Raw genomic sequence first — 19,008 nt, forward strand, 5'->3', positions numbered from 1 at the left:
GAATCACTCACTATTTTGAGTAAGTGCAACAAAGTAATCTGAGAAAGTGCAACAAAGTAATTCTTCTGTTCTATAGTTTTCCTGCCCAGTGTCCTACCCACCAGCCCCAAGGTTACATGTCGGGGCTGCTAACAGCAAGATCAGTAGTTTGAGCCCAGCAGCCACTCCATGGGAGAAAGATGAGATTTATCGTCTGGGGAGCCCACAGGGACAGTCTACTCTGTCCTCTGGGGTTGCTGTGTCAGAATGGATGCCATGGTGGTGAGCTGGACATTTTTGGAGCCATATGTGGCTAATTCAATGAAAATGAATTAAAATCAGGGGGAAAGCATTTCTCGGTCTTGGAGGAGTACTAGATCGCCACGTGTTGCCAGTGCCCCATGCCCATCACAGCAGGAAACTTCCCGTTGTCCTGGGCAGCGCTGGGCTAGAGGGGGGAGAGGGACCAAAGGGCACACAGTCTGTGAGGGCGCAGAGCACATCCCGGTGGGGGGGGATGGTGGCGGTGGGGGGTGTGCATGGAAAGAGAGGGGCTAACAGAAGGGTATGCAAAAAGAGCTTCTTACACCCAGTGGTAGATAGATGGATTTTCATCATATGCATTTCTTAGTATCTTTCTGTCCGTCTGAAATGTTTTGCAATGAAACAAAAAAGCTTAGGATAGGTCTTGGCTCACACCCTTCATTGCCCTCAACCTCCTCTTCCAAAGTCTCCAAGGGATACAGCGGCGTGAGGAAGCTGAGGAGTGTGGAGTCAGGGGTTGAGGAAGTCTTTCAGGAACAGGGGAGCCCTGGCAGGGTGCTGGGTCTGAGGGTGGCTGTGAGTTGGAATGCCGTCTACTGGATGGCAGTGAGTTTGGGCTGGAGTCTGGAAGGGGGGGAGGGTGCTGGGTGGGGTGAGGGTCTAAGGAGGTCTCAGTTGGCCCCATTCTCTCCTTTTAAGTACTGCCCTCTCCTCCCTAAACTGCCATTTCCACACAAGGAAACCCCCCCTCCTTATAGCGGTCCCTCAGTGCTAATTGGCATTCCGTTAATTAGCCTCATTATCAACACTAAGTGCTTCTCTCCCAGGGGGCACCAGCACCTCCTGAACTGTGGAGTGGGGTGTGGTGTCGAGGGCAGCTGGCCCAGGCTTGGTTAGGGACCAGGTGGGCTTCTCCACCTGGGTCCAGCTGCCCTTTCCCCATTAGCTTTGCGGTGTCTTTCTTAAATAAATTATTGCTCTACAATTTTAGTTGTTGTTGAGAGGATGCACAACAAAACATACCCCATCAACCCTCCACATATGATCCAGTGATGGATCTTTGTATTGAGTTGTGCAGCTGTCTCCCCACCGATTATATCTGAGTTGTTCCTCCTCCGTTCACAGGAACTCGCTGCCCCCTAAGGTTCCTATCTCATCCTTTAAGTTGCAGTTGTCAATTTGATGTTGCTGTTGCCGCCGCTGTTAGGTGCCACCGGTAGAGTCAGCCTTCCCTCATCGCGACCCACCCTGTGACCAGCAGGAGGAAACACTGCCCGCCCTATGCCACCCTCCTGAGTGGATTCTGAGGGGTTCCTCTTTGAGCATTAGATCTGACAATGTTCCGCTATTTGGCAGATTTTTCAGCGGCTAATCTCTTAAAATGGACAGTGGATTCTTGCTTCCCAGTCTGTTCTTAATCTGGAAGCTCCGGTGAAACCTGTCCACCACGGGTGACCCTGCTGGTATTTGAAATCCCGGTGGCATTCGCTTCCAGCATCACCACACACACACACACACACACACACACACACACACACGAGCCACCACAGTACGGCAAACAGATATCAAAAGAACATCATGCTCAAGACTGGATGTACATCCAAATGTTCTAAGGGGGAAAAGTCCAGAGAAAAAGAGGTGGTTCAGCCTCTTCTCAAAGACATTTCTTTCAAAGTCTACTCAGAAACTGACTCATTCCATCCTGACTCAGAGAATGTCCAGCCCCTTGGGCTTCCCAGGTGAGCTTTGATACCTTTACCTGAGCAGGTGGTACCCTTCTCCCGGAACAAACGGTGGGTTCACAACACTGACCCTGTGCTTGGCAACCCAATGCTTAGTCCGCCACACCACCAGGGCCTCTCAATGTCTACTAAAGTAAGGTTTGTATTAAGGCTGGTGGTGGGGTCTTCAGATAGTGTTGGCGCCTGGAAGGGATCTCAGAGACCATACAATCGCCCCCTTCAGTTTTACAGCGAAAAGCCAAGAAAAGCAAAGTAACTTGCTTAATGCCCTGCAGTGGGGCCTGGCAGTTCAGGACTTCTTGTTATTTACGATGCATTACTCAGGGAGGCTTAGTGGCTGGGGGTGCTGTGCCAACAGGCCGAGAGCTAAGGTGAACTCAGCGAGATTTGATGGGGGTGGGGCATCGATTCCTCCTTCCCTGGGCCTGCCCACTTTGCCCCACTCCCCACTCTCCCCGGGGGCTCCAGTAATCAGGCAATGAATAATCCTTGAAAACAGTTCCTCCGTGCAGAGCACTTAATTAAGAGAGGTGCAGAGCCTGCGGTCTAAGACAGAATTGCTTATCCCGAGATCTGAGATCCTTCCCCTCCCCAACACTCCCAACTCCAGGCTGGGAAGGGAGAACAGGGCATTCCAGAAGCAGCCAGCCTTCCGCTACCCCCAACTCCCACGTGCTTTCTCCAACCAAGTTCTCACGGAGAGGCCCCTCCTCCAGCGGCTCAACGGTTGCCATGGCAATTGGGTGGGTGGACAGCCCATCCTATCTGCAGGCCACCCAGCCCTCGCGTGGGGAGTTGCCATAACAACCCCCCTAGTGATAGAGGGGGTTGGGTCCCGCCCCCCACTCCCTCCCCGCAACTAGCGAGGTGGGTGGCTTGATTGGTAGCTGGGCACACAAAGACGGTGGGAAAGGAAGGAAAGACGCCAACAAAAATTAAGAGGGAAATAGGGGAAAGAGGGGGGGGGGATGGGAAGGGGGTTGGAGGGGGCAGAAAAAGAAGCGCGTGTGCGCAGGCGCGCCAGCCGGTGGGCGAGCTCCGAAGTCGCCTCGGCCACCGCCCACTCCCTGCACGCCAGGTTCGCGCGGGCGCTCGGTCCTCGCGCGCGCTCTTCGCGCTCTCTCTCTTGCGCCTGCGCGCAGGTGTCGGCGCCTAGGGGGAGGGGGAGCCCGGCGCGGTCGCGTCACGTTCCCCCGTCCTCCCTCCGGGTGCGCGGCCCGGGCGCGCCTGCGCAGAAGAGTCGGGCGGCTCGGGTTGCAGACTCGCGAGCGAGATCTCCTGTCAGCCGGTGGGTCGGTCTTCCTGCCGGCCCTCCCCCTCCCTGTTCTCCGGGGGAGGCGCGGTGGAGCCCGCCCCCGGGGTCCCCGATGGGGGAGAAGCGGCGGCGGCGGCAGTGGATTAAGCCAGCCAGAGCGTGAGCGGCCTCGGGGCTCCGTTCCCGGCGGAGGCCATGGGCGACCCAGCCCCCGCCCGCAGCCTGGACGACATCGACCTGTCCGCCCTGCGGGTGAGCGCGCCGCCCCCCAGCCTCGCCCCGCTCCGCGCCCACGCCGCAGGGGAGCCAGGTGGCCCCACGCCTCACGTGCTCCCCGCGCGCCCCTCCACTAGCCCCATCCCCCCCGGCGTCCCCTTTTCTGGGCTCCCCACCTCCCCCGACCTCTGCCCCTTGCGCTCCACTCGCTGCAGATTTCGGGGAGCTACTTTGATCTCCGCCCAGCGTTGGAGGGGGGGTGCGCCCGCACTTCTCTCCAGCCCTACCTTCATCCGGAGGTCCGGGACCCTCTTCCTTCCAGGTCAGGAGGGCCACCCTCCGCTTCCCCGAAACGCGTGCGGTCCAGCAGCTGCAGAACCCTTCCTGCCGTGCCTCTCTCGGCCCCTACCCCCCTCGGGGCTCCCTCTGCACCGCTGCCCCATACTCTTCCCCTCCCCTCCCCGTTCCGCACCCATTTTGACTTTGCCACTCGTCTTGACGGCCTCCTCCTCATCACCCTTTCTCATCCTCGCCCACCCCCGAATTGCTCCTCTGCCCCCGGCCGAGCATTCCAGCCTCCGGATTCCACCTCCTGCCTTCTCCCGCACCCCCATGTTCAGTTTCTGTCCTTTCTCTCGGGTTTCAAGTGCAGCAGTCCAGAACAGGCATTTCCGGTCTCAGGGTCCCTGAATATTACATTACCAGTTCTGCAGTGGAGTGGGGCTGAGTGGAGAGACAAGTGCACTGGGGGAGGCGAGGAGCGTTTCTTCTCTTCACAAACTCTGGCAGGGTCTGGGAAGAGGATGTTTACATGCACACACTAGAGGATGTACACACACACACACACACACACACACGCACGCACATGCTGCATGGGACCGGCCTGGTTGCTTTGGGAAAGCAGTGGGGATGTTGGAAGTTGGCTGGGGGTGCGTGGGGGTGGGGACATGACTGTGGATCTCTCCAGGGAGAGGCTTATTAGAAAAAGGGATCCGAGGAAATGCCAGCAGCAGATTTCTTCGAAATACCCATTTAGTGCCCCTCATGGGGGCAATTACACGGCCTCATTTGGGAGCTTTCAGCAGCATCTTTTTCTTTTGTCTTATTTTCCCCCAAGCAGGAAACCCTTGGCTTAAGGGGCGACTTAAATATTTCAAGGTGAACATTCCCGACATCCAGGTGGTAGCCTGGGGGTTTCTCACCAGCCCAGCTAGACCTGGGGCAGCATTTCCTGTCTCTAGGTTAGCTTCTCTAGAGACCCCCACTTTCACATTGTCCTGCCTTCTGGCTTGTGAGTGAACCAGGGGGGAACCCGGTCAGTATTGGGGATAAAAGGCGGTCAGCCACCCAGCGCCCTGGATCTGTCAGGAGGGGAGAGGGGAATTGAAGAGAGCGGAGTCATGTTGCTAATTGGGTTTCGCTAGGTGACACAGTTTTCTCCTTGCCATTCAGGTCATAATTTGGTGCGATATTGGGCTATGAGACCTGGCTTGCTTAGAGATAAGGTGATAAGTTGCTAGGAGGGAGATGGGGTATTGGATTTCTGTGTCTGGGGAAGGGGTGTCAAGGCTCTGGAGGGAGATTTTTCCAGGCCAGGGTTGAAACTGGAATTCTCAAGTCAGTTGAGCTAGAAGGAAAAACAACAATAACAACAACAAAACACCCAACTCTTCAGTATATTCTGCTCTGGTGAACCACCACCTAGCTACCTTCCCTTCCCACCTTGGTTGTTGATTAACTCTGGCTGCAGGTTCCTGTAGCCATTTGAGGCGACTGAAATATAATAAAACTGGGTGAGTTCGAGTTCAGATGGTGACCTTTGGTTTGGGCCTTGTGGGACTCAGCTTGGGCTTAATTCTTCTATTTGCCTCTCGTGGTAGTTTGGCCTGTGCCCTCATCTTGGGATTTCCAGCAATTCTGGAATCCCTCTGACCTTGGATGTGGCATTTCCCTTTGGGACTTTACTATATAGAAGCACTGTTAGCCTCCTTCCTCAATTGCTTCCTGCCTTTCACCCCATGCACCCCTCCCCAGGACAGCCTGGTGATTTGCTTCCTAGGCTCCAGTCTGGCTTGCCTCAGGCTTCTTGGGAAAATATCCCCCTTCCCACACGGACCCCTCCCGTACTCTGGGCATGAAGGGGAGCTGGGCCCTCCTTGAAATGGGACTGGTGAGGGCTCGCTTACTCCTTGCGGCTGGCCTTTCCTCAGTGCCTCCCCTGCGTTCCACCTCAGCTCACTGCTGTGGCACTGTGGAGCTGCTGCCTCAATCACCCCTTGTTCTGTTCCTGTCTGCTTTGCAGTGAGAAATGGGAACCTGGAGCATTAGCAGCCCATCTTTTGCTGGAGGATAGCATTTGTTAGCTGGCCTGAGAGCACCCAGGTTGTCCGTCTCCTCCTCTTTCAGGCACAGGCTTGGTTTTCAACTGGTGATGATCGTTATATCTGATATTAGGGCGATTGGACTGTATTAGCCTCTTAGCCGTGTATGGGGAGATGGAATGGACTTGCCACTTTGGGAACCACAGCCACCCTTGACCTCTTGGAAGCCCCGGTTCTCCACCCGCACAGTGGCTTGGTATGTGGAAAAGCATGGGGCTTGGAGTTGTGGTACCCAGCTCAAGCCTTGCTTCCTATGTTACCTGGGCCTTGCTACCCCTTCGTCCTTGACTTGCTGAAGACTATGCAGAGACTTTGTCTGTGTGAGGATGTTTCTCATCGATCGAGCAGGGATGGTGGTACCACTGCTGAACCAAGAGCTGTTGAGGATTAAATGAAGCACTGAATGTTGAATTCCTAGTCTAGTTCCTAGCACATGCTCTCTGAAGTACCAGTGACCCTGTAAGACAGGGTAGAATTGCTCCTGTGGGTTACCAAGTCCATACATTTTTTAAGAAAATCATTTTATTGGGGGCTCGTACAGCTCTTATAACAATCCATACATCAATTGTATCAGTCACATTTGTGCACATGTTGTCATCATTTTCAAAGCATTTTCTTTCTACTTGAGACCTTGGTATCAGCTCTTCTTTTTCCTCCTGCCTCCCTCCCCAAGAGTATATATTTTTATGGGACTCGAAAGTCTTCTTTTTCTCCCAATGAATGACTGGTGGCTTCAAACTACTGACCTGGTTAGCAGCCCAAAACCTACATACCCCACCACCAGGGCTCCTATGGACCACATAGTGATTCTTCATGTTACCAAATGTATCTGAAATAGCATTCCTTCCTGTGCTTTGTAGAAAGCTTGGGTGCATTTTTATGTGCTTTTAATGTGCCTTATTTTACTTAAGAGTATTATTTGCTACCTGGTAACACATATATCTATAAGTCTCCATTACAATGTAAACTCATTGAAAACTAGGATGTTTTTGTCTCTTTGTTTGCATCTTTAGTACCTAGAACATGTTTTGACATAATAGGGGGCTCAAATATTTATTAGGTGAATGCATATTCTAACATGTCTAAAGAAATTTGTTAACAAATGTCAGACTTGTTAGGCTTCCTCTGGCCTCTCTTACACATGAACAGTTCGGAATGTACCTTTTCTGAGTTGTTTCAGGATCAAACCTTGTCTGGTGGTCAAGAGAGTTCTGGAAAGTTCCACGTGAGGGATGGATGCCCTTGATAAAAGTTGGAATCACGGAAGAGAGAAGTTGGGCCTCCTGTCTCAGACCATCCCAGTGTCCAAGCTTGATTGTACTACAGCACGAGCTGACTTGAGCCTCTTGGCTTTCGTACAAGGCCTAAGGATCAGTGGAAGTGGGTGGGAGGAAGACCCCAGACTGACTTTCTTTCCTTTCGGCCGAGCCCCTTCATCCATCTTGCTGCTCCACCGTACAGTCCGACTAGTTAGAAGTTTCAGATGGCAGTGTCCTTGAAATGGTGGGACCCGTGCTGTGTAGTCCACTGAAATGACAACGGTGCACTACCAAGAGAGACGAGTTGCCAAGTGGTAGTAGATGACAGAGATGGTCTGTCTCAAATGATCGTGTGGTTGCCGTTAGGCCTTACTCTTTGGAGAAATCTCTGTCTCTCTTCCCGCGGCTCTGGAGGCAGCACCCCCTGGACGGCTGGCTCTTTGTGGCATGTGTTTCCAGACTGCTGAGCCACAGGCTGGGCCTGCCCTGTGCTCGGACGTGCTAGCCGTCCGAGGGTTAGCAGCAGGTGCCCCAGGCAGGGCAATGGGAAGAGTGAACTCCTGCAGCAGAAGGGATGGTATCAGGTAGTGACCTTTTACCCCGTAGAGAACTGCAAATTGGGAAGAGATGGCACAGCTGGGAAGCTGATGGCGTTTGGAACGAAGTGAGATGCCGCTCTGGCAAAATGATGGAAGGTTACAGGGAATTTTACTGGATCCAGGTGTTACCGCATCTGCCAAATGAAAAGCTAGATCAGCGGTTCTCAACCTGTCGGTCGCGACCCCTTTGGGGGTCGGACGACCCTTTCACAGGGGCCCCCTCATTCATAACAGTAGCAAAATGACAGTATGAAGTAGCAACAAAAAAAAGTTTATGATTCGGGGAGTGGTCACTGCAACATGGGTAACTGTATTAAAGGGTCACGGCATAAGGAAGGTTGAGAACCACTGAGCTAGATCATGCTGTGGGTTAGGGCAGATTGCTGGAGTGATCCATGGAGGAGGGGTGGTTCCTTAGAAAAGTGAGGTTTTGACAGTGGACATGGAAGGGCCAGCAAGCGAACTAGCTGGTCTGCTGCTTTTCCTCTTGGGTGCCTGGGACAGCTAACTCACGCAACATGGAGCACCCATGGAGTGGCCTCCCTTGTCATCTCAGAGGGAAGGTGGCGGGAAGTGGATACCTGTTCTTTACAAGTTGACGTTCTGCCGTAGGTCTGCAAATGGGGAACGCAGAGCCTTTCAACCCAGAAACACAAAACAGTTCTAGGATGGGGGCCGTCTCCACAATCCATTGCGAGAGAGAGGCCGTCTGCCTAACCCGCCTGTTTTCAGACAGTGTTGTATCACAGATAGTCATTGATGACATGTGTCCTTGCATTGATCGGTCATCAAGCATTGCCAGCAGGCTGTAGGGAGAATGGGGTCCTGGACACCAGGAGAGAGATGTAAAGTGTGCTCTCTCTGTACTATGCTAAACTATTGAATTGGAACCCTGAGAGCACCCATCTAGGTTTCTTCTCGAGCTCAGGCCCCCTTTCCTTAATTATTTTGAAAGGAAGTTTTTAAAATGACTAAGTGACTCAGAGGTCCTCTCATTTCAGGGAGGAGACTCACCATCAGCATCAGCCTGAGGCTGATTCCCATGAGTGGGGGGGTGTCAAACGGACACACTCCACCCTCCAACAATCTTACCAGTTCGGCCACCAGCCATCACTCCCACCGCGCTCCCCTCTATGCTAGGTTGGAACATGAGCTGCAGTGGCCACACAGACCTCAGGGGTACGACTCAAAGTTAGGAGGCTTATGAGGAAAGAAACAGGTTACAACTTGGGATCAGCATCAGGAAACGTACGGGCAAAGTGCCCTTTTCTGCAGGACACCTCTCGGTTCCTCTCGGCCCTACAGGGCTCCTCTCGGCCCACTAAGGACAGAATTCCTCTCTCAGGCCTCAGCCCCACTGGGGCTAGGCCTTTGCCCTATAGGGCAAGTGCTACAAAGCTCTTTCAGCCCACTGACCAGTGCCCAGTGGTACCCCTTCCACCAGCACGTCTCCTGCCCGGTAGTGCTCGGCACTCCCACTCCATGGGTCAGCATGACTGGTGTAGGCTGTTTGCTTTGTGGGTGTGAAAGTTCCACTGCTGCCATTTCCCTGCTGTGCTGCTCTCTCTCTCTTTCTCTCTCTCTGCTTTAGGAAGTTTTCAGTGCAGGAACCCTGGGTCCAAAGGATGCCTTCTAATCTTGGCTCTTTCTGGATGGTAGCCAAGTTACACCACCCCACTCTCACCCCCACTTCCCAATTGCCTCTCTCTTTAATCCTAGCAAGAGGGCACGGACACCCCCCCCCCCCGCCACTTCATGCATCTAATTTACATTATTAACAAGCTGCCCAGTCCCCTTGATAAAAGGGCTTTATTAAACAATTTACTGCACCACCTATATGTTTGTTTTTTTTTAAATTTTTTTTATTTTAACAATTTATTGGGGCTCATACAATTCTTTTCACAGTTCATACATATACATGCATCAATTGTATAAAGCACATCTGTACAGTCTTTGCCCTAATCATTTTTTTCTCTTTTCTTCTTTTACATTTTATTAGGGACTCATACAACTCTTACCACAATCCATACATATACATACATCAATTGTATAAAGCACATCCATACATTCCCTGCCCCAACCACCTATATGTTTTTGCGATGTCTTAGAAGCCTCAAGATTGAAAAGGTTTTGCGAAATCTGACTGCCATGAATCGTGCTTATTTTCTGATGTCCTGTGGTCAACGCTTTAGAAGATAACATCTGTTGAACTCTGATACTCAGTCTCTTCCCCTTCCTCAGCACCAGCTGCTGTGCCCCCCCCCCTTCTCTCACTCTTTTCATCCTTAGATCAGAGACCTAGAACAAGAAGAATCAGGTTAGTGAGCCAACTCTCAACGCATGTCTGAGTGCCTACAGACTAGGGGGAGATAGAAGAACAGTGTTTGGTAGAAGACTCGTCTATTGCTCCTTGCCTTGAGAATCCACTGTTCTTGCCGTTATTCCCCCAACCAGTGAGTCCTTGACTTGAGTCCAGGATTCTCCCACCTATAGGAAGCTCCTCCTGAAGATAGTGGAGGCTTTTTCTTCTTAAAGTAAGTTGTTGTTAGGAGATGCCGAGTGTGTGTACAACATGGTACGGTCCTGGGCCACTCACATGATTGTTGAGCCCATTGTTGCAGCCACTGTGTCAGTCCGTCTTGTGGAGGGTCTTTTGCTGACCCTCTACAAGTACACTGCCTTTCTACAGGGACTGGACTCTTGATCCTTGAGACGAAGTCTCACCATCCTTCTAAGGACCATCCTGTCTGTACTTCTTCCTAGAAAAGAGTCGTGTGTCCTTCTGTCAGTCTGTGCTATATTTAGTCTTCTTTGGAAGCATCGTGATTCCAGCACATCAATTCTTCTCCTGCCTTCCTTATTCATTGTTCAGTGTTTGCGTGTGTTGTGTGGGGATTGAAAATAACACAGGTTGGGTCAGGTGCACTTCAGGCTTCAAAGAGTACTGTGATTTTTAGCACTTCCAGGAGACTTTGGACCTCAACTGTCCTCACTGCAGGACACCCCTTAACTTTCTGACTGCTGCCCCCATGGGTGCCGATGGTGGAACCAAGCCGGGGGGCATCCTTGACTTGACCACTGTTTTGTGTATTGTGACCTGGCTTTACTGGCCCAGTTGGGAGGACGTGCATTTTCTTTACGTTAAGACGTAATCCATATCGAAGGCTGTAGTGTTTGATTTTTTTAAAACTCTTTTTTTTTAATGAATTAGGTGAGGATTTACGGTGTCATCTTTGATATTAACAGTAAGCGCTTCAAGTCCTTTGCTTTCAGCAAGCAAGGTTGTGTTATCGGCGTAACATAGGCTGTTAATGAGTCTCCCTCCAACACAGGTGGCACGTTCTTCACATAGGCCAGCTTCTTGGGTCATTTGCTCAGCATAGTCCAGACAAGTTTGGTGAAAGGATATAACCTTGAGACACAACTTTCTTGAATTTACACCATGCGCTATCCCCTTGTGTCTCTTGCTCCATGTACAGGTGCCGTCCATGCACAAACGAGTGTTCTAGAATCCCTGTTCTTGCGATGCTAACCCATAATGTGATATGCAACACCCGAATGCTGTGTTACACACGGAAACATAGATAAGCATCTTTCTGATATTTTCTACTTTCAGCCAGAGTTGTTAAACAGCAGCATATGCACAAATGTGTGTGATACAATTATGTATGGATTGTTATAAGAGCTATAAGAGACCTCAATAAAATGGCTTATTTTAAAAATAACAACAAAAACCAAAAAAACTCCACACCAGGCCCCTTACAGTCCAGTCCCTTTGGGCTCAGTTGTGAAGTACTGTCGATTGGTTTTAGACTAGCGACCCGTGGGACCGAGTAGAGCTTCCCCTGGGGCTCTCTAGGCTGCACTAGTGATGGGAGCCGATCCTCAGGTGTTTCTCCGACAGAATTTCTGGGTGGGTTCAAACCCTAACCTTTTGGACGGCAGCAAACTGTTTAACCGTTTTGCCAGTTAGGCTCCTTTGTTCCCTTTCAAAAAATAATATTTTATTGTCCTCAGTGGTGAGTGAGGAAGACAGCCACAGTTCTGAGAGCCTGGTAGGAGGAGAGACACTAAGCTAATAATCACCTCCATCCATAATTGCAGATTATACATGTAAACTTTCCCTGTGGAGGGAAACTTTAGGGTATCATGAAACCATATAGCCAGAATGGTTTCTCCCTTTTACAAGACAGGAATACTTGGTTTGTCGATTGAACGAGAAACAGGTCATGTGGCAGAAAGTAGAGTTGGCACCCCCCCCCCAATAAAGGTAGGTAGAAGTGAGCCAGCAGGTAGAGTGTGGTGATGGCCAGAATTAGGAGGCCCTGGAATGGGGCCATCCTTGGGGTGGGGCATTTGGCCACCTACCAAGGGCCAGGAGCCTGAGGATGGGGTGGAAACTTCAGGCTTAGCTTTCAGAAGACTATTTTCTGAACCTTCCCATGGTGGGTGGAGGAGGGAAGACGGCGTTTGTTTCAAAGGGTAAGAGCATATGGGGGTAAAGGCCCATGACTCATAGAACCCTCAGGTTTATTTTGGGTGGGGGAGGGTCTCCGAGACTCAGGTGGCTCTGAGGAAGGTGAGGGAGTGTGCTTGCTGTCTGGAGCTGGTGTGTGAGGGAGAAAGGTATATCACGGAATGTTGGTAGCCTGAGTGGTGACTGGGGTTTAGCAGGTGTAAGTCTCCCCAAAAGAAGAAGGAGGCTCAGCCTTGGGCTTAGCTTTTGTGGTCTGTGAGAAGTGGTATTCTTCCTAACCATATAAATAGATGAGATTCTCAATTTGCATCGCGTACAAGTAGAGGCTGAATGGTGTGTGTCGGGGGAGTGTTACTGATGTTGTGTGTTTGAAATGAACCGGATTGGGGAAGCCACTGGTTTGGAGCTCCTCGGAGGAGCCAGGCTCTTGGAGCAGCTTGGTGTCAGGAGAGCGGAAGTGGAGAAGCCAGTGGGATGACCTGTGAGAAGGGTTTGGTGGCACAGCTGTGGGAGGAGCCTTCGGGACTGGAGGGAGATGAGTGGAGGGAGTGGAGGCTGTGTGCCTAAGAAAAGCAGTGAGTGTTGGTAAGGGGGGGGGGGCAAGACCATTGACAGAAGAGAGTCTACAGCCGGAAGGAGGAGACAGATGAAGTAGGCAGTCAGTTCCTGTTTTCACAACTGGGAACCCCACCATTGGGTGTGACTAAGTGCACGTGGCAGTAACTGCCTTTTGGTTCTGACTTGCGTACTTCTGCCTTGACTTTAGGATGAAAGGCCGCCTGACGCAGCCTTAGCATCAGCTGGTCTGGTACTTTCGGCCATTACTGCTCTTCTTCCTGGAGAAGAGGTCCCCTAGTTATTCTCTCGGCATACTCCTGGGGGGAAAGGGGGAGCTGGAGGGAAGGGGGTTTCAGGTCTAGACAGAACCTATTCTCATGCATTCCTCTGTGGGAGAGATGAAGTTTCTTATCACATCTACCAGAAAACCTTTGAAGGTGAGATTTAAAGGCTCTCAAGCTTATTCCAGGAGCCACAAGAGGAGTTTTCCATGAGTACTAATCCTTGCGAAGACAGATTGAGGATTCATAGGGTTGAACGAAGACAATTCCACTTCCATCAAGAGGCATTATAATTTCTTCTTTTGTTCCCTTTTCATAAAGCCTCCCCAGTGTTTCTTGATCACAGCCTTCTCCTCTTTACACAAACCTTACAAGTTAACATTTGACCATATATTGCTTTTACTGATTAATGTCGTCTGATCTTATTTTTCCAAATATGTTTTTATGTATAAGGGTAAGTAAAAAAGTGTGGCCACTAAGGTTCCAGCTCATATATTTACAAGTTCATTCCAAACAAGACATGTTTAAACCTGTCTCTGTGATCAGTAGGCTGTTGTGGGCAAGTTCTTTCAGTGACCCACTTGTTTCAGCCTCATTAAGGTAATGGCCCCCCCCCCTGCACCCTGAGGAGATATTTTTGGCCATGAAAAAAAAATATTTTGAGGCCAGGGCTGGTAATCAAAATAAATTTTTTTGTAATCAAATTTTTAACAAAACTCACGTGCACATCTTTTTAAGCCATTGAAGCTTTGCAGCTAGTTGACGGAATGCTGCCCCACATAAAGCAACAGTTTTCAGGTGGATCAAGTGTCTGTAGGGAGGTCAGGAAGCCTTCGGAGATTAGCCAGGAGAGAAGACGGTCCGCCTCCATGGTGGAGGGAACTGTGGGAGAGGCCAGAGACTGGAGGAGGAAGACTGCAGCAGCTCCTGCTCTCCCGGGGTTCTGTGTTTCCGTGCAGAAAGCGCCAGCAACGGTTGTGGAGATTCCAAAGCGATCATCCAGGTAGACCCAGGACAGTCCTGGGGATGTTTAATATAAAGAAGTCCCAGATAATCGTTGGTGAGGAAAAGGCCCCACGAGTTACACTGAGGCCTACCTTCCTTCTCATCAAGACGTTGCACTTGCTGACTCTTGGAAGGACGCGGGGCTGTCCTAGGGAATTTCGTTGGGAAACCAGATTTCATCCACCAGAATGCCCTCGTCTTGCCTCCTCAGACATGGTTGTTGTTGCTGGCACGATCAAAATGAAAGCCATACGGAAACAGTCCACTGGACTGATAGACCATGACCATGTGAACCCCAGTCTCCATAACCTCGAGGTGAGAAGACCAGACTGTGCCTGGCCCTCAAGGCCAACTCTTCGGAAAGGATCACAGGAGAAGGTCTTGGATCGCATGGGAAGGGGAAAATGGGACAAAACCTAAAATCGCAAAGATCCAAGATTACTGGTTAATAGTGACTAGTGGGACCCGTAGCCCCTCTACAGATCTGGAACTGAACGGACCCCTCTGTTAGAGTCAGGAACCATTTAGGGTCGGAAGGGCAGCATTTAGCCAAGGACAAAGGTAGAGTCAGGAAAGGAGGACGGAAAACAAGACACACAAGGAGGAAGGGGAGGGAGGGTCTGAGTGATGATACCTTGAGGGGATGGAATGGATGAGTTGAGACAAATTATATGAATTGTTGAGTGTAAAACTGTAATCCATCCTAATTACCAATGAAAAGTAGATTAAGAAAAAAAAAAACCCAACAACTCCAAAACCTCAACCCCTTCAAAGTTAAATGGAACGTTTTTCGGGTCTCTTGAAGATACCCGGACTGCCACGTTGTCTTGATGTAAAGACAAGAGCACAGAATTCTTTAGGGAAGGGTTACAGAGACGGAAACACAACCTTCAGAAATGTGTAGACCTAGGTGGGTGGATATGTTGAGAAGCAGTAGCTTCAGATGTAGACATTTCTTTCTAATACAGGTTTCTGTGATTGCGTAGCAACAGTGTTTGACTTGCCCCTGACTGGAGACCATCTTTCTGTCTTCCCCATTGGTCTTTCCCGGAGCCTACAGACATACTGAGCACACAGGAGTCCCCTCCTTGCAGCTGAGTCCATGCTGACTCCTGATGACCCTCATGTGTTTCAGAGTAGAATTGTGCCAAAGGGTTTTTTTGGCCCCAGGGACTTAGCACTTGCTCACCTGGAAAGATAAATACACCTGGGTCCTTTTTGTGACTAGTCCTTTTCCATTAGATTCAATCCACAGTAATAAAGGGCCCTTAGTATATGCTGGGTGGGAGAAAGATGAGGCTGTTTGCTCTTTAAAGATTTACAAAGATGGCACCCTATAGAGGGTCACTCTGAGTTGCTTGGAATTGACTCAGTGGCAATGGAATTATATGTTGGGAGCCCCCGGGCAGAGCACACAGTTGTGAAGCTTGGCTGCTCACTGAGAGGCTGGAGGCTTGAGTCTGTACAGAGGCATCTTGGAAGAAAGGCCCAGTAGTCTACTGCTGGAAAATCTACCACTGAAAACCCAACAGAGCCCAGTGTGCCTCCCAAGCGCCTGGTGTCACCGTGAGTTGGCATCCGCTCCCTAGCAACTGGCAGTGTATGCCGGACATGGCAGACACCAGCAATAGTGCAGGCATGTAGTGTGTCCGTGGGGAGGTAGCAGCTGTGAGGGGGAGGGTGTCATGGTCACACTCATGGCATTTAGTGAGTAGGGACGGGATGTCCACCCCGCAGTGTCTACGGCATGGCAGTGAAGAAGTGTTCTACGCAAAATGCCAGTCATGCCTCTCGTGAACTTGTTGTGGACACGAGGAAGGGCAGGGAAAGGGCTGGGTGGGAAAGGTCCTTCAGTCCCCTGTTTCCCTCCCTCTAGGTCAGTGGTTCTCAGCCTTCCTCATGCCGCGACCCTCATACAGGTCCTCATGTTGTGGTGACCCCCAACCATAACATTATTTTCGTTGCGACTTCATCACTGTCATTTGCTACTGTTAACGAATCAGGCGACCCCCGGGTTGAGAACCGCTGCTCTAGGTGGGGTTAGCCCATAGCCCTCTAGGCTGTGGGCTATGAACTTCTTTTGTGCATGGCCCCTATCTCTCCTAGCGGCTTTTATTTGTCTGTCAACACACCTCTGAAGGTAGAATGGGCAGGCTCCCAGCCAGACTGCAAGGAGGAAGATTTTCATGTCCTCTCCTCACCACCACCCACTCTCTTTCAAGGCACATTTGTAAGGAAGTTGCTGGAACATTTAGTGAACAGGCTTGGGAAAGAACCTTCAAGAAAACCGTTTGACAGGGACTCCCACCCACTGCCTTTGAGTCAGATCCATCTCAGTGACCCTGTAGGGCAGTGTAGAGCTGCCTCTGTGGGTTTCAGAGGCTGTGAACTTGACAGGAGCACGCAGCCTCGTTTTTTTCTCATGGAGTGGCTGGTGGGTTTGAACTGCTGACAACTACAAGGAAACAATGCAGCAGTCCTTGGACAAGGACTCCTGGGAACAAGCAGTAGGAGGCAGAGAGAGGTGTGTGCAGGGAGTGTTTGTGAGAAGAGGCCAGCATATACTCAGTTCTCTTCTTAGGGGTTTCATCTAGGGGTGTCTCTGGAAGATGGGCGTCCTGGATGAACGTCATTACCCACATTTCAGGCCAGCACCCAGAGTATCCTCTGGAGAGGGGGTGGGGGTAGGTGACCAGTAGAACGGCTGACCAGGACAAGTCAATGGTTTCCCTGAGGTTTGGAGGAGCGAAAGAAAGTCCCTGTGGCCTCGGCAAAGGGCATGCCTCACCATGGAAACTGCCTTAGACCCACATGTCAGAGTGCGGTTGGGGTAGCAGGCTGCATGTGGGTCAGAAGTTAGTTCCTGTATCCGTTCAGACCTCTAATAAGCCCTCTTCTCTCTCTTGTTTTTTCAGTTCAGAACAAAGATTGCTCTGATACAAGTCATTTATATTTTAATAGTGAATTCATTTTAGAAGGAGTTTTAGATTGAAATAAGAGTAACAATGAGCACTTACCATACACTTGGTTTTTTTTTAATAAGAGATTTTTATATAAAGGGTAAGTGTACATTAAGAAAGCATCCCAAACCAGTGCTGTCCAAACCCATAAGTCTGACATTAGCCCATATGTCTGACACTGATCTACAAAGTCCTCCTTAATCTCACAAAACACACGCAATGACACCGACTACAGGAGGAAAGCCAAATCAGTGAGCATGTAAGCATCTCAGTGCTGGCAGGGTCTCCATGTGGCTTCTCCAGCACCCAGGGCTGCATCAGGGTAGGCTTCTCCTTGGGGATGTCTCGCAGGAAGTGAGCCTTGCCAGCTGAGCCAGAGAACTAGCTAAGGCAGCCACACACTGGTCCAATCATCAGAGAACAAGAGACAAGAAAGGTGAGGCTTGTCGGGCCATTTATCTCTCTGACCTTTAATTAATCTCACATGTGTTTATTGGCCAGGTTGGCACGATACACCTTAACTGCCACACTGACTGTAGTGGGTGGTGCCTACATTTGAAGAATAGTTACAGGGACTGGGTTTCCTGGTAGGGGGATAGATGTTACCCTATCACAGACAGCGTTGTACCTGAATTGGCTGTTTCCTTACATAATTTAGTTATCCTTCACAGTAACTCTTGGAGACGAATGATATTACCCTCATTTTCAAGATGAAACCAAAGCTTGGAGAAGTTAACTTTAGAGGCCAAGGAACTTCCTGAGGTTGGAGAGCCAGCCCGTAAGGGGCAGAGCCAGGTGCAGACTCAGGTCTGACTCACTGCCCAGCCGGAGCCTGTTCACCCCTGTGCTGGTGGAGGCCTGCGGCCAGGTAAATGTGGGGGTGGGTGCTGAGGGGATGGGAGGAGGGCTGGTATTCTAGACTGTGCTTGGAGCAGTCTTGCTGTATATTCTCCTTAATTGTCAATGTGTAATATCTCAGCGATCTGTGGTAAACTGACTTTGTGGGCTTGCTCAGAGACATGACCCTATCCTTAGTGTTTCTGTGGGAAGGTATTTCCAGACTATTGGAATACAGCCTGTTTTGTGGCTTGGAGATAGGCGGCGGCGGTCCAGTGGTAGAATTCTTAGCTTCCATATGGGAGACCAGGGTTTTTTTGTCTCTAGCCAGTGCACCTCAACCTGTAAGCCGCTCCTGTCAGTCAGAGGAGGTTGACGTGATGCTATGATGCTGAACAGGTTTCAGCAGAGCTTCCAGACTAAGATAGACTAGGAAGCAGAGCCTGGTGATAGTCTTCCAAGGATCCCCTGGTGATAACCTCCGAGATCACGACAGTCTTATCCACAACCAATCGTTAGGGTGGTGCGGAAACACGCAGTGTGTCATGGGGTGGAGTGAGCTCAATCGCAGCTAATGGCAGTGTAGACTGGAGACAGCCAGTATGAGTAATGGGTATGGCTCCCCAGGCTTACGTGACTTGGGTCTGTGTCTTGGTCGAGGACCAGTTTCACTTTCTGAGGGGAGGATGGTGGTGTTGTCCTGAGCCTCGGGACCTGCTGGTAGGTTGGCATTAGTGGGTGATGCCCAGCATATGCTGGGACTACACAGCTCTGGGGACTGAGCAAAGTTTTTGGACGTTGGGCCGCCAGACGACAGGGGAGCAAGACATGACGAAAGATCTGAGCAGGTTGGTCTGGGGGAAAGTCGGGCACACCTGGTTGAGTGATAGGAAGAAGACCTGTTCTTCCCTGTTCTTCTCCTGTGTGACAGAGTGGACAGAGGGCCGGATAGGATAGATGCTTATTCGTCGGTGAGTCACGTGAGGCGAAATGTCCCAGAAGTCCATGTGTCACCAGCCAAGTCCCAACATTTTCCTCCACTGGATGGATTCTAATGGAAATGTCAGCAGAGAGTCGCAAGAGGATTAGGGATATGGAAGGAGGAGAGCGTTTCTTTCGTGTTTGGCTCCTGTTATCTCCCAGCAAACCTTGCTCACGGTTCCAGTTCCGCCGTTGCTTATATTGATCCTCCTGC

The 19,008-nt window shown here is 50.6% G+C and overlaps 1 protein-coding gene across 3 annotated transcripts in view; it reads left to right on the top strand.

Moving 5' to 3' along the window:
• Positions 1 to 3,206: 3,206 nt before the first annotated feature.
• Positions 3,207 to 19,008, top strand: part of MINK1 (misshapen like kinase 1) — a 58,958-nt gene continuing 43,156 nt past the window's right edge. For all 3 annotated transcript variants that reach the window (XM_075561107.1, XM_075561108.1, XM_075561109.1), the window contains exon 1: positions 3,207 to 3,492. In XM_075561107.1, the coding sequence (XP_075417222.1) occupies positions 3,436 to 3,492 (57 nt within the window). In that variant the 5' untranslated portion in view covers positions 3,207 to 3,435. The remainder of the gene's footprint in view (positions 3,493 to 19,008) is intronic.

Source organism: Tenrec ecaudatus, chromosome 10, assembly GCF_050624435.1.
Source record: "Tenrec ecaudatus isolate mTenEca1 chromosome 10, mTenEca1.hap1, whole genome shotgun sequence".
NCBI classification, from domain to species: Eukaryota; Metazoa; Chordata; class Mammalia; order Afrosoricida; family Tenrecidae; genus Tenrec; species Tenrec ecaudatus.